This window comes from Pseudopodoces humilis, chromosome 9 (assembly GCF_049639895.1).
Source record: "Pseudopodoces humilis isolate 2021_Gansu_Grassland_sample_001 chromosome 9, ASM4963989v1, whole genome shotgun sequence".
Taxonomy (NCBI): Eukaryota; Metazoa; Chordata; class Aves; order Passeriformes; family Paridae; genus Pseudopodoces; species Pseudopodoces humilis.
Window position 1 is genome coordinate 7,367,633 of NC_142208.1, and position 13,166 is coordinate 7,380,798.

Below are 13,166 nucleotides of genomic sequence, written 5' to 3' on the forward strand. Positions count from 1 at the left end.
AATTATAAATTTTGTTCATTACCATAAGTGGCACCCTGGTGTAAACTGCTGGTTCTGTTGGGAATGACAGCTTGTTCCTAATTTCCCCTTCTCGTTTCTCTTCCTGCTGCATGGATGTTATTCAGTAAACTGCATCTTCCTAAAAGTCCTCCCCCTCTAAATGAGGGCGAGAGCATGGTTAGCCGAATCCTGCAGCTTGGTCCACAAGGAACAAAATTTATTGGGTAGGATATGTACGGAAAAGATACAGAATGTCTACAGTTTTTATTTTGTTTCCAATTTTTTGTTATTCCCATTATTTTTTTTTAAGTTTCCAAAAACTTTCAGTTGATTTATGTCACTGAAAGAAAATCATAGTGGCTTGATTTAATATAGCTCTGCTACTACCTTGTGCTTATAGGCATGTAAAATTCACTGCCAGCATTCTGCTTTCATAACTTCTGTGCTTTTTGTAATTCTTTAAATTTGAAGTGTTTCTACTGCATTAAATACATTTTAATACACAGTGGCAGTCCTTTAAGTTCAACCCTGTGGTAGAGAAGGTATTTACAGGCCTCAAGTGAGACTGTTTTGGGAAGAACATTTGTAAAATGTGATCTCATAAAGCCCATTACTTATGAAAGATTATTCAGAAAAAAATGTTATCAAGTGAACGAATTGATTCAGCAAGATTGGATCTTTTCAACCTGCAAGAGGCGGCTTGTTAAAATAAATTTACAAAGCCAAGTATGCTACCCAAAGGGACTGCAGTGTATAGTCTAAATATGTAAGAATGTTTCCGTATGTTTTTGACTGTTGTTTTCAAACCATATTGTGAAATTTATTGCATTAGGTTTTCAAAATATTGGTGAGTGTTTGGTGTTCCAAACCTGTTCAATACCTTCTCACTGTAAATGTCATGCACAAAATTGTGTAGTTTCTAAATATTTACAGAGACAGTATCTGAAATATTAGCCTGCAAAGATTGTACTACAGCATTAGTTTTCAGCTTGTGCTCTTTTTGAACTAGAGAGTAAATATCTTAAGCAATGTATTTGAAATTTTGTTATTTTCTTGCTGTGCACAATGGGAGAGAGCAGCTACATTCCTGCTTTTTTGTTAATGAACTGGAGACTTGAAAAATATACTGGGTGTTCCTAAAAGCATCTAAAATATGTGTTAACTCTTTTTATCATTTTCATGGGGCAAAAAAGACTAACTCTTCTCCCTGGGAATTTAACGTGCAAACTGGGTCTCAAGCTAGTTTGTTTTTCCCCATGATGGCTGTTGTGATTTCATGCTCAAGTGATGGATTGGTTAATGCACCCAACACCTGGCAGACGTACAGTACCACAGAAATGCTGCACACTTCTCCCATCATGTGATGCTGCTTTTAAACCAAGTTGTTACAAAGCAGTTAAACCCTTTACAACCTCTGTAGGAAAATAATGATACTGTCTATTTAAATGTCTTAAAGCTGCATAATCCATAAATGTTCACTTACTGTGTGATTTCAGTCGGTTTGTCTTAGCATACTTTAAAATGCATATCCTGCCTGTGAAGTGTTTGGCAACAGTGTTTGTTTTGTTGAGGAATGGCACATGAAGTGAATGGTGGTTTCTGTTGGTTGTTCATACAATGTTCAGTAATGCACTTGCAGTCCTCTGTTGAAGGTACATTGTCTGGTGACATAGGTGTATTATTAACCACCTTCTCATTCCCTTTCCTTCCCCCCAAAATGTTTGACAGTAGCTAATATAAATGTGGTCGTGATGTTGCTAAACCCAGAGAAATCCGTGCTGAAAGGATCTAATGATTCCCCAGTGATGTTTGCCGTGCAGAGGTTGCAGCTGTGATGCTGGGCATGAGAACCAGAAAGTGGAGCTAAAGAAAAACAATTTCTTATTTCACAGGAGCTGCATCAACAGAGAGCCAGAGGGAGCTTTGAAAACTGTGGGACTTAGTTTTAAGTTCAAAATCTACATAAATGCATGGTTCCTGTTACAGTCAGTGGCTGTTGCATGCACTGGGACAGCCAGACTGCTTCTGAACCGACTTTGTCCCTTCAAACTCTCTGAGCCGAATCCGAATTTTGACAATGCTAATGCCAGTTAAGAGTCAGCAGCGCTGTGTGCTGGAGGCAGGTTGGATAACCCGCAGCCTGGGATAAATGAGCAAGGAGAACTCTTCTTTCTAAAAGTTGCCACTGTTTTTTTCATGGAGGCAGATATTTCAAAAGATTTGCACTAAAAACAAACTATATATTAGGATTTTCAATTTATCCATTAATATAGTTTAAATGATAAAGGATTGTGCAGCTTTGGCAATTTTAAAACCATTTTTACTCTAATAGTATTAACTATTTAAAATGACTCTAGTTTTCTTGAGGACCCATAGGAAATTAAGGGCAGTGAGGAAATATAGGGTTAAAAATAACATGATTCCTTTTTCTCTAGCCCTGTCATAGTGGAAATCCCACATTTTGGATCAATGCGAGGCAAGGAAAGAGAACTGATCGTACTCCGAAGTGAGAATGGTGAAACGTGGAAAGAGCACCAGTATGACAGCAAACATGAAGATTTAACTGAAATACTCAATGGCATGGATGAAGGTAAATATTTTCTCAAAGCTTTAGCTAGCCTTGCCTTTTTGAAGGCTTGCTAATATGGGCTGACTAAAGCAAACTAAAATAAAACAGTGCAGAGGATGTCTGACTTCAGGGAATACAGTGTGTGTTCCATGTTAAACTAATGGAAAGAGTGTAAGGAGAAATTGTTCTGCAGTGGCCTGGAGACATCCAGTGAAATGAGTGGTGAATTTTGGTCTGAAGTCTTGCCAAGTTTAAGCAGAGCTTGCACAGTTCTTTCCAGCATAAATTTGAGAATAATACCCAGCTTGAGGTACATGTGCCTCTGCTGCTGAGGCAGGGCCATGGGAAGGTCATTCCAAACGAATGATGAAGTGTAAATATCAGCTGTATGGGACCTTCCCACAGACTCAGAGCTTGGCCTGTAGAGTATTCTTATTTCAAACGGTGTTGTTAGAGATTGCCTCCCACAAGTACACAACCTGTCTGCCTGATGCCCATCTGGGAAGTCTTGTTTGGCTCCCTTGTTTGGCTTGAGCATTGCTGTTGATGCAAGAGTCCCTCAAGATGAGGGGACACAGCTGTACAAATCCATCAGAAGATGCTCACAGATCACAGATGGCCCCAGAAGAAAAATGGTGGGCAAAGAAAAATGGGGCTGCAGTGATTCCTTGGTACCACTGCTTTCTTTCCTTAGCTAGCATTTTTCAGTACTTGTGCTAAATCATTGCTTGAGCTCTTTGCGTCTGAGTGTGAATGAAACAGTTTGTGGTGTGAACTTTGATTTCTGTAAGGGTTTATCCACAGGATTTTTCCTGGATAACCCACAGAAAGTCGTAGCATGTTCGGGTACAAGCTGCAGGAAAGTTCTTTCATTATCAGCAAAAGCATGTGAAGGAAATGATGAGGCTGTGGATGGAAGCTCTGAGAGGTGTCTGTGGGGGAGTTCTGCCTTTGATTTCTGCCTCTCCTTTTTTGATGAGGGCAGCCTCAGCAAAAGGTATGCCTTGGGAACATGGAGAGTTGTGCTGTTGTGAGGGTCTCCCTGGGTATCTGAAATACAACATTTTTACTGATTTCCAGATCTTCTGGGAATGGGACAACAGGAAAGGTTTCACTTTGAAGTATTTGTGCTGCACCTGAGCTTGTACAAACACAGAGGAATAGCAAAGATCTGCTTGTTTTATGATGATCTATTGTAGCTATTTATTTCTAAATATAATAGAACCAACCAAACAGGAGGACAGAAACACTGTGTATGTTTTGTCAGTGGATTTGGAAAAATAAAATAAACCTCATCACAGAAGGGTACCTAAAAGCAGTGGAACAGACAAGAGATGGACATGGTCCAGGATAGTATGGCTTGGGGAATTATGATTGCTGCAGGATTGAATGCAGTAGTTGTAGTCTTTGAAAAAGAAAAATCTCACCATTGCCCCTCCTTCTCTGCAAACTGGCATGGGATCAGAAGTGATGGTTTGGTGTTTGGGTGAAGTAGTGGTGCCTTGACAGGGGTGAGGTAGTCAGCCCTGATCAGCAGCTTGCTTATTTGCTTCATGTGCTTTTCAAACTGAACTTAGTTTGATTTGGGGGTAGGAAATCTGGGCACAGAAGTATTGTTCGGAATTGCTGCAGCTTGCAACACTTATGAAAAAGAGTTCACATGCATAAATTAACAATTTACAGAGACGAGCTCAATAAATAAAAACACTTTGAGAGAGGTGGGCATGAAGCCCTCAGTACTTAGAGCCTAAAACAGTAAGCTTCACAATATGGAGCCATAGGACAACTTTCTTATCTACTGAGGGTTTCAGGAGGCTCTTTCCTTCTGGGGAACTGCTGTTTGAGGTTAGTGGGTATAAGTGCAGCCAAGTAATCACATGGAGTATGATGGACATTATTCTGTTAGAGTGAAAATATTTGATGCCTTAAAAGCCAAAGTTAGGAATAGCTTTTACAAATCCAGGCAACCATTCGTGAGAGGAAAAGGAGAAGAAATACTGCAGACACATCCACTGTATTGATTATTTGTTCAGTTAATTTTTGCTTAATCCTTCTCTAGCTAAGAAGACAAAATTTTAAAAAACCCACCCTGCATTAAAATAGTGCAAGGTTTTTGACAGAATTCCGCTCTCCTTAAATGACAATGTAAATGTAAAAGGTCTTCCAAGCAATGGCCAAAAAATTGCAAATTTGTAGACTTGAGTGGGTTGGGTTTTTTAAATCTGAACTTTTACTGGTTTGTTACAAAATACCACAGTCAGACTTGGCTCTGGGGGAGTATCTTACATCTCAGAAGACATGAACTTTGAAACAAGTTTATTTCCAGGTATGAGCTCTGGAGGCAGAAGCAAGCTTTAGTTTTAATCAAAAGCAACCATATAGTCATTTAGAGAAATTTAGTGCGTCTTTGCAAGAAAACTCATCTGCATAATCATCTCTAAGTGCCACGAGGTGCTGCAGGAGTGCCCATTTTCTGTTAAAAGCAGCTGGTCCTTTCTCTGTCAAAGCTGCTGCGATCACAAATCCTTTCCTACCTGTGTACTGAAGGAGGGCAATCAGACCTTAATTCGCAGGTCCTTAATGCGCAGTTTGCTCCTGTGTCTTGTTCCGTTTTGCTCTCCACTTAGCTAGGGATGAGAGCAAGGACATCCTGGCTCCCTGCCCTCCGTGGGGACTGCAAAAAACCCGCTCTGTGCTGGAAGCAGCACCATCTGCTGGGAAACCTCGTCCTAGACCCCAGATAATCCCGAGCAGGAGGCACTGCTCCAGGGCTAATGCAGGATTAAATAGCAGCAGAACTTTTGGGTTATTATTGTGAGAGAACAATGATGTAAAGAGCCTGTTTTTCTTTGGTGCAGTCGAGTTTCTGCTTAAATAGGTTTTATTTTAAGGATGGTACTGTAGTTAGGCAAATACAGCGCTGAGGGAATACAGGGAATTTGGCATTTTCAGGAGCAGGAGGAGTGTGGCTCCAAACACAGCTCTTGGCCATATTTCATTTATTTATACTTGAATCAAATAAAATATATGTATTTTTTAAATTTATTATTTTCTTAGGAAGAAGCTCTCTGTGTTGTAATTGGTAAATACATTATGTTTTCAGACAGGCTCCTTTTATATATAACTTCTGCTTGCTATTAACATTCCTGCACCCTTTACAGGTACCTGTAGACAAATTGTGGGCACAAATGTGCACATTGGGGTAGCTAATTTTTTTTAAAACTCATTTGCAACCTAGGGAATGAGCCAAGAAATGCAAATGTTTGGGGCTACAGTGTGCTTGCAGCTGCAAGCTACAGTGTGGTTTCAGATGGGAAGCAGGAGTTTTTACATAACAGATCAAACCAGAGTGTGACCTTGTATATGCTTAAAGTTTAAAATACCACCATAAATCACTCTGCAGTGATTTTGCCACATTTCCAAGGAAAGTTTTTAAACATATTGCTGTTAAACTGTATGTTGTGAATGGCAAGATAAAAGGCTGCACAAAAACAGTCATAAAGGACATTACCTTATTTGAGGGTGAAACATCCTTGTGGCACTGGGAGTGTCTAGTTATGTGTGTGAAGCACTGAGGCTGCAAGTGTGAGTCTGGTTACCAGCGTCTTCCTGCCCTCAGTTTCTCCTTGCCCCTTGCCATGTGCTCTCCTGCCTCCATCCCCCTCCTGTATGTTTCCCCATGAGGAAGCTGCCTCCTGCATGCTATGCATTTAGTGCAGCAATTCCCTAATGGCCACATCTCTCTATGGGAAGACCTGGGATCCTGTGCTCACCCCATCCTGTGGTCTGTGCACAGTGACAAGGTCAGCTCCGCTCTGGCCAGGACTGAGAGAGGGTTATACAACTCAGAGAGCTGTTCAGTCTGGGAGGTACAGGTGAGATTTGCTATTTCAGTGCTAGCAAAATTCTTTTGAGGCCCTGGCAAGGGAAACCAGAGGTGCACAGTCACCTTGAAGCTCATGAAACAGCCAGGTGTTCTGTGACTTGTCTTACTCTATTTCGAGTCAGAAGATTCTTGCTCTGTGTTACCTTATCTGAAAGTTAAAAAGAAAAGGTATTAGATGTGGATGAACTTGATCCACAGCTGCCTCTCACCAGAGACAACTGCTGTGATTGCTTTCCTTGACCTGAGACAGCCTGTGATCCCTCTCTGATCTTGGAGGAAGTGGCTGGGTTCCTCTTCTGTCCTACAGCCTTAACCTTCATGTGGTAGCATGCACCAACAGGTGGGGAGCTGTGATGTTCTTTTCCTCCATCCTTCTCTCTCTGTCTCTTCTCCATCACTCCTGTGGAAGATCAGACACCAAACCATGGCAGGATAAGTGAACCATACACATGGTTGGCAGGAGAAGACTTCGGCACACATTATATTCACAATACTTTTCTCTTGTTTCACTAAAGCTGAATGGCTGTAAGGGTTCTTGGGCTGTTAGCGCAAGCCTGGGAGAGAGTGACATTGGGAGATTCTTCCCAGTTCTGCCACTAACTTTTCTGCTTTGCCTCGCCGTGCTTTGCTATCCCTGTCTGTATGATGGGGGGTACAGCATACTTCTCTATGGCTGAAACCCCCTTCCCTCCAAAACCCAACCATCTAATCAAAAAATGCTTCAGGATTTTAAATTGAAACATTTTGCCCACAGGAATGAAGTGTCCACAGCTGAGGAAAATTGTAATGATGATATCTCCCTCTGTAAAATGCATGAGGTGTGTTTGGGAAACATAACCTCTCTCAGGACTAGTTTTTCCCATTTCATTAGGCCAGTCATGCTAACGCTGCATTTCTCAGGCAGTAAGAGAGATAGCTTGATTGCTCATCATAATTTTTTTTTTTTTTTCTGTTAGAGGGCAGCTTCATACAGAAGCTTACATATGTATCATCCAAACATAACCTCCCTATATATAGTCCAACTCCTCTCCATGCCTGACTGTTCTGCCACTCTTATCTTCCCATCTTCCCCCTCTAAAGGAGAGTGCCTACCAAGTTCAAAGGACTTTGAAATGTTCTTGTACAAATCACTATTTTTCTACTTCAGGAAAACTTTAATTAACCTTCACCTCTGTAAGCATTTTACAGTGATTTTTTTCTCTAGCAATCATCAGGAGATGATTAGGATTTACCAGTCAAGATTATGCCTGCCTGGGAGTCTAAGAATTCAGTTTGTGTCCTGCACAAGCCATTGCTTCCAGAGGCTTCAGGCAGAGTGCCTAATTCATTAGAGGGCTTCAGATATCAATCTCTGAGTCAAAGTAAATGGAAGCTGACATTATGATAAGAAATTACCCACTTCTGGTAGGTACACATGATCCACAGCAACACTGTGATTAATCCAAACTACCTGCTGAATGTTTTAAAATGGAAAACTGACATTTTACCAAATTTGCATTCTAATTCTTTTGGAACTATAGTTGAGCTTACATGTTTAGAGGAGAAAAATGTCTCAGTCACAAAGTATTTTACAAGTGTCTTTTGTCTTAGTATTTTTTCTGGTCTTCCTGCTTTCTCTTGCTGGATCTAATAAAAATGTCATCTTTTGAGGAACAAACTTTATTTAGAAATTTGCTTTTTAAGGAGGAAAATAAGAGCTGAAATTTGTGGAGTGCTGCAATGAAACCCAATTACCAGAGGTAAAAAGGCTAAGTGCAAGAAGTTACAAGGAGAAATGCATGTCAGTTACATTATTATCTCCATTTGTGTATGGTGTTTCTATCACAGGGATTTCACCAATGTGTTTGGGGCACCAGTGCAAACATATATATGTATGTATATATATACATATATACATACATTTGCAAAAGTTGTTATATTTTTGTTGTATCACAGAGTTTCCCCCAGTGCATATGTGGGGAAAACTATGTCACATGCTTAACTAATTAATAGGAATAGGTACTCTATGCACCTTTCTGAGCTCTGGTGACCCTACAAACTGGGAATGTGGCTGAGAGCACTAATGGTTGATGACCTGACTGTTTCAGTTGTATCTGAGGATGCATTAAGGTTCTCTAGGAAGTGAGGGACACACTGCAGTTAATTTGGGGTAGATAACCAAATGGCTGGAATCCTGATGTGTAAGGGAAGCTTGCTCTTGGTAGTGGTAGTGCTGGGAGGCAGTGTCGCTCTATTAGGAACAGTGAGAAGAACGACACAGACTCTCTTGTGGACTCGAACTGGAGAATTTATCTCGGTTTATTACCTCAGGTCTTTTTTATAGACCGATACGTGAAAAGTACAGAAAAGAAAACTCTTATTGGTTAGTAAGCTAACACATCACCATCATTGGTCAGTGGGGTACACCACCCCTTGACCTTCTCTTGCAAGAAAACAAGGAACAGACAAACAGCACCTGCAAGGCTGTCTTCTATCTCTGAGGATTGTTTTAATTCCTCTTTATGAATTCCCAGGCCACTTTCCCAGACAAGACTGAGAAAGCTATGTGGCCTGTAATTTTCACAGGCACCATGCTCCCTGCTTCACAGTTAGCATCCATAAGGCAGCTCTGTCACTTCCACAGTTTCATAGAGAGCTTGGTGTCTGGTCAGGGTTTTTTGGATGCCAGTCTGGGCAATAACTGTCTCAAGTGCCTTAGGTGACCAAGTTCTGGATTGTGCACCTGACATGAACAGATAGGTCATGAACTGACTGTGATCTCCTGTGGTTTTCTTTATTACAGAACTATATGGGGAAAGAGGCTGGGAGTAATTTGGAGCTATAAGATCAGATAGAAATGAGAGAGGGAAGAAGTTTGACTATCTCTTTCAGCCCTCCTTGGACTTCTGTCTGTGTGAAAAACCTGCCATTCTGTGGCACCTGCTGCTGCAGAGACTGTTGCACCCAGCTACTTAGGTGTCCTAGCAAGTCTTTTTGTCTGTTGCTGTTGGTCCTTATTGTCAAGATTTGACATTATATACAAAAGTTCACAGAAATAACAGAGTTTGATAATTGATAGCACTGAATGGCATTTTTATTAGTCCTGTAATAAATAAATAATAATAAACCCCCCAATTTTCTTAGGCATTTTAAGGCTTATTCAAAGCCCCAGACTCACAGGTGTGTATGGGATGAACCTGGGCAGGGGATGCCTAAACATTTTACCTGTCTTGTGCCTCCAGAGCTGGATAGTGTGGAGGAACTGGAGAAGAAGCGAATCTGCAGGATTGTCACCAAGGATTTCCCCCAGTACTTCGCAGTGGTTTCCCGGATCAAGCAGGAGAGTAACCAGATCGGCCCCGAGGGCGGGGTGCTGAGCAGCACCACGGTGCCACGTGTCCAGGCCTCCTTCCCCGAGGGGGCTCTGACCAAGAGAATCCGCGTGGGGCTCCAGGTAAAGATGCTTTAGTGCAGCATCTCTAAGTTCATCTGTCTTGATTCGCGAGACTGGAAGCTGCAGCTACAAGGGGCTTTTTCACACCTGAGGTCTGAGTTGGCACAAGTCTGCCTGGGTGCTCTCAGTGTCGCCGAGGCTCAGGCACAATCCTCCTCCCTGCAGCAAAAGATCAGCTCCCCTTGAATCACCTCCATGATTATTGCTTAGCATTCCAGGAATGGAGAGAGGAAAGCAAAGACCTAGAGCCATCATAGTCCCAGCAACTCTTACAGCCACAGTCCCTGTCTTCTGTGGCAAAGCAGCAGCTTGTGAACAGGGTCACAGGGCTACCCTCTGCCACAGGAATGTGTTTGGTAGGGATTACATGTAGCTGATTGCCAGCTGTTACTTGGTCAAAAACCTCCAATGTACATCTTCTGGGTATTAGGACGTTCACCACTGGCATTTGTAGAAGTGAAATCTGGAAGAGCAAATAGCTTAAACTCTGCTTAAACAAACTGCACAGAAAGTGGAGAAATATTCCATAGGAATAGGAGGCATCTTTGAGTTCAGTTTGTTATCACTTAAAGTTTCCTTAATAGTATTACAGGACTGATGGGCAATGAAAAAGAGATGCTGGGTTGAGTTGCAGTGCTTGAAAGTCATGCTGAAACACTGCTGTTAAAGATATTTCACATCTCAAGATGATTAATCTTGAGAAAACGGAAGCTCTGCTGTTCTGGTTCTACAGTTGCCTTCCCAGAGCTCTCCAGTGTGAAGGAAGTATGACATCTCTGTATGTAGTGTTGTGACTGCTGAGACTGCAGTATAATTGCATATTCTCTGCATATCAGTGCACTCTGCAATTTGAATAATAGCAAGTCATGGGTCAGCCTGATTGAAACAGACTCGAAAGTTTAAAAAAAAGAAATTGAAAAGGCAAATGGATGCTAAGTCCCATTAGCATGTCTGTCACTTTTGACTGTAGAAAATTTATCTATACGTCTATCTATAACTTCATGCATTCTTTGTGATTTTGACCCAAATAAGTATTTCTTTCTAATAATCACAGGAAGCACTGAGTACACAGGTCAGTTGGAGTGCAGTGTTCCTCAAGAGCATGAATCTGTGTTTGTCAGAGATGTAAGAATTGTCCATGAGCTCCAGGAGACAGTATTTAGTCCTCACTTCTCAAGTGCAAAATAGGCTTGTTTTTGTGTTTTGAAATTGTAATGTCACTAATCACTGTAAATTAAGAACAAAACCAAACATGCTATGAAAAACTCTCAGCAAATACGGCAAGGAACCTTCTGAGATTTAAAGTTTAGCTGTACCATTTAGTGATTAGGAAATCGGAAATAAGTTGTTGAATAAAAACTAAACAAGAATTTCACTAATAATCACCCTTGAGAAGGCTTCCTGGGGGGAAAAATTCTACAGAAAATATAAAGAAAGTAGAATTATAATTTAGAAAATAATTCTGCATGTCTATAAGCAGTTTTTAGCTCTAGTTTAAGTATATTCCCTATGTTGACAGGCTCAACCAGTTCCAGAAGAGATTGTCAAAAAAATCCTTGGAAACAAAGCAACATTCAGTCCTATTGTCACTGTGGAGCCCAGAAGAAGAAAATTCCATAAGCCAATAACCATGACAATTCCTGTGCCACCTCCATCAGGAGAAGGAGTAACCAACGGGTACAAAGGAGACACAACTCCCAGCCTTCGACTCCTATGTAGCATTACAGGTTAGAGAAAATCCTGCTCTTTGCAAAGGTTTCTGTGGCAGCAGCTCTGCTCAGTCTCACAACTCCTGCTTTCCAGTAAGGGAGCCTTGGTGTGCTGGGCCACTGGGGTTCAGATCAGCTCTCCTGAGCAGAGCCAGAGGAGGTTATTTCCAAGGCTCCCACTGGTTTCCTTAGCTTTGTATCTGGTCCCATGCCATTCTAAAAGAACTCTCCCAACACATGTTAAATAGTAGTCTATATTTAGCCAGTGTGAAGAATTTCAGTCTTGGTTATTAAACATGCTTGTCAGTAAAAGTAGCTTTCAGAAGTATTTCTGTCCTAGCTGATATCGAGGTGGGGTTGCTGTTGACTTGTTGGTATGTTCTTTGCTTACATCATTTTTTGTTGTGTGACATGTGATGCCACGTATAACATGTTGGAGATCATTAATGTCTAGGTTCTCTTTCTGTGTGTGGAGATAAAGATACACTTTATGCAGTCGGTGTGCTTAGTGTTTGAAGGGAAATCTCCCGGTGTGTATTTGCACAGGAGGCACTTCACCTGCACAGTGGGAGGATATCACAGGCACCACTCCGCTGACATTTTCCAACGACTGTGTCTCCTTCACCACCAATGTTTCTGCCAGGTATGGGAACAGACCCTGCCAACTGCAGCTGAGGGGTGGCTTCCCTTGATCAACACCATGCATGGTTGTGAGATTGTGTTTTGATTTCTGGAAGCCTTTCATGAGGCTGATGAAGCGGTGATGTCCCAGATGCTGCTTTGTCACTGCCTATCAGTGTCCCACACATCCAGGGCTGCACACAAAGCTGTGGCCTGGCTGTGATGGGGTCTCCTGGCAGGCACACAGCCTGTTCCTCTGAGGGCTGCCATGCCACACAGGGTTTGGTTTCTCTGTAAATGGCAACAGAAAGGGAAAGCTTAAAATGTTCATCCCATTAAAAAAAAAATGGGAGGATTCATAAAAATGTGTTTGTTTAAAAAATTTAAGACATTTAATTTCTGGCTGTGGGATTTTTAGTTGAAAATTATATTAAATTGCTTTCACAAAAATATAATTTGCAAAAAAATTATGAATTGAAATTAATCTTGATGGACTTAATGGATTTAATGTGTTGATTGGAGGCATTTTATAGGATCTGTACAAATCACATATCCTAGTGGAGAAAATTCATGGTATAGCAGGTAGAGAGTTTCATTCAGTAAATTACATTGCAACTATAAAAACCTTTATGAAAAGAGAGAGAGTTGCTGGAAAACCAAATAGATCAGGGCTAAAATAGCGTGGGAAGGACTGATACAAAGTATAAATTATTTATGATTTGTATCACACTTGTCTTCCAACTCTTAATCATTAGATGAGAAAAATAACACTATAACACCTATCTCTGGGAAACTTCACTGTGGGCATATTTGGTTCAGCCTAAATGGGAGATGATTTTGCTGTGTGTGCTATAAAGGTGTTTGTTTTAGCAAATCAAATGCATAGTGAAGTATCAGCATATTACAATATATATTGTGTGTGGTCACAAGAAATTAAATTTCCCCACT

At 41.2% G+C, this 13,166-nt stretch overlaps 1 protein-coding gene across 22 annotated transcripts in view; it reads left to right on the forward strand.

Annotated features, from left to right (window-relative positions):
* ANK3 (ankyrin 3) overlaps positions 1-13,166 on the forward strand; it is a 354,155-nt gene that overhangs the window by 298,061 nt on the left and 42,928 nt on the right. For all 22 annotated transcript variants that reach the window (XM_088060035.1, XM_088060039.1, XM_088060034.1 and 19 more), the window contains 4 exons: positions 2,436-2,590; positions 9,677-9,888; positions 11,408-11,615; positions 12,144-12,240. In XM_088060035.1, the coding sequence (XP_087916161.1) occupies positions 2,436-2,590; positions 9,677-9,888; positions 11,408-11,615; positions 12,144-12,240 (672 nt within the window). The remainder of the gene's footprint in view (positions 1-2,435; positions 2,591-9,676; positions 9,889-11,407; positions 11,616-12,143; positions 12,241-13,166) is intronic.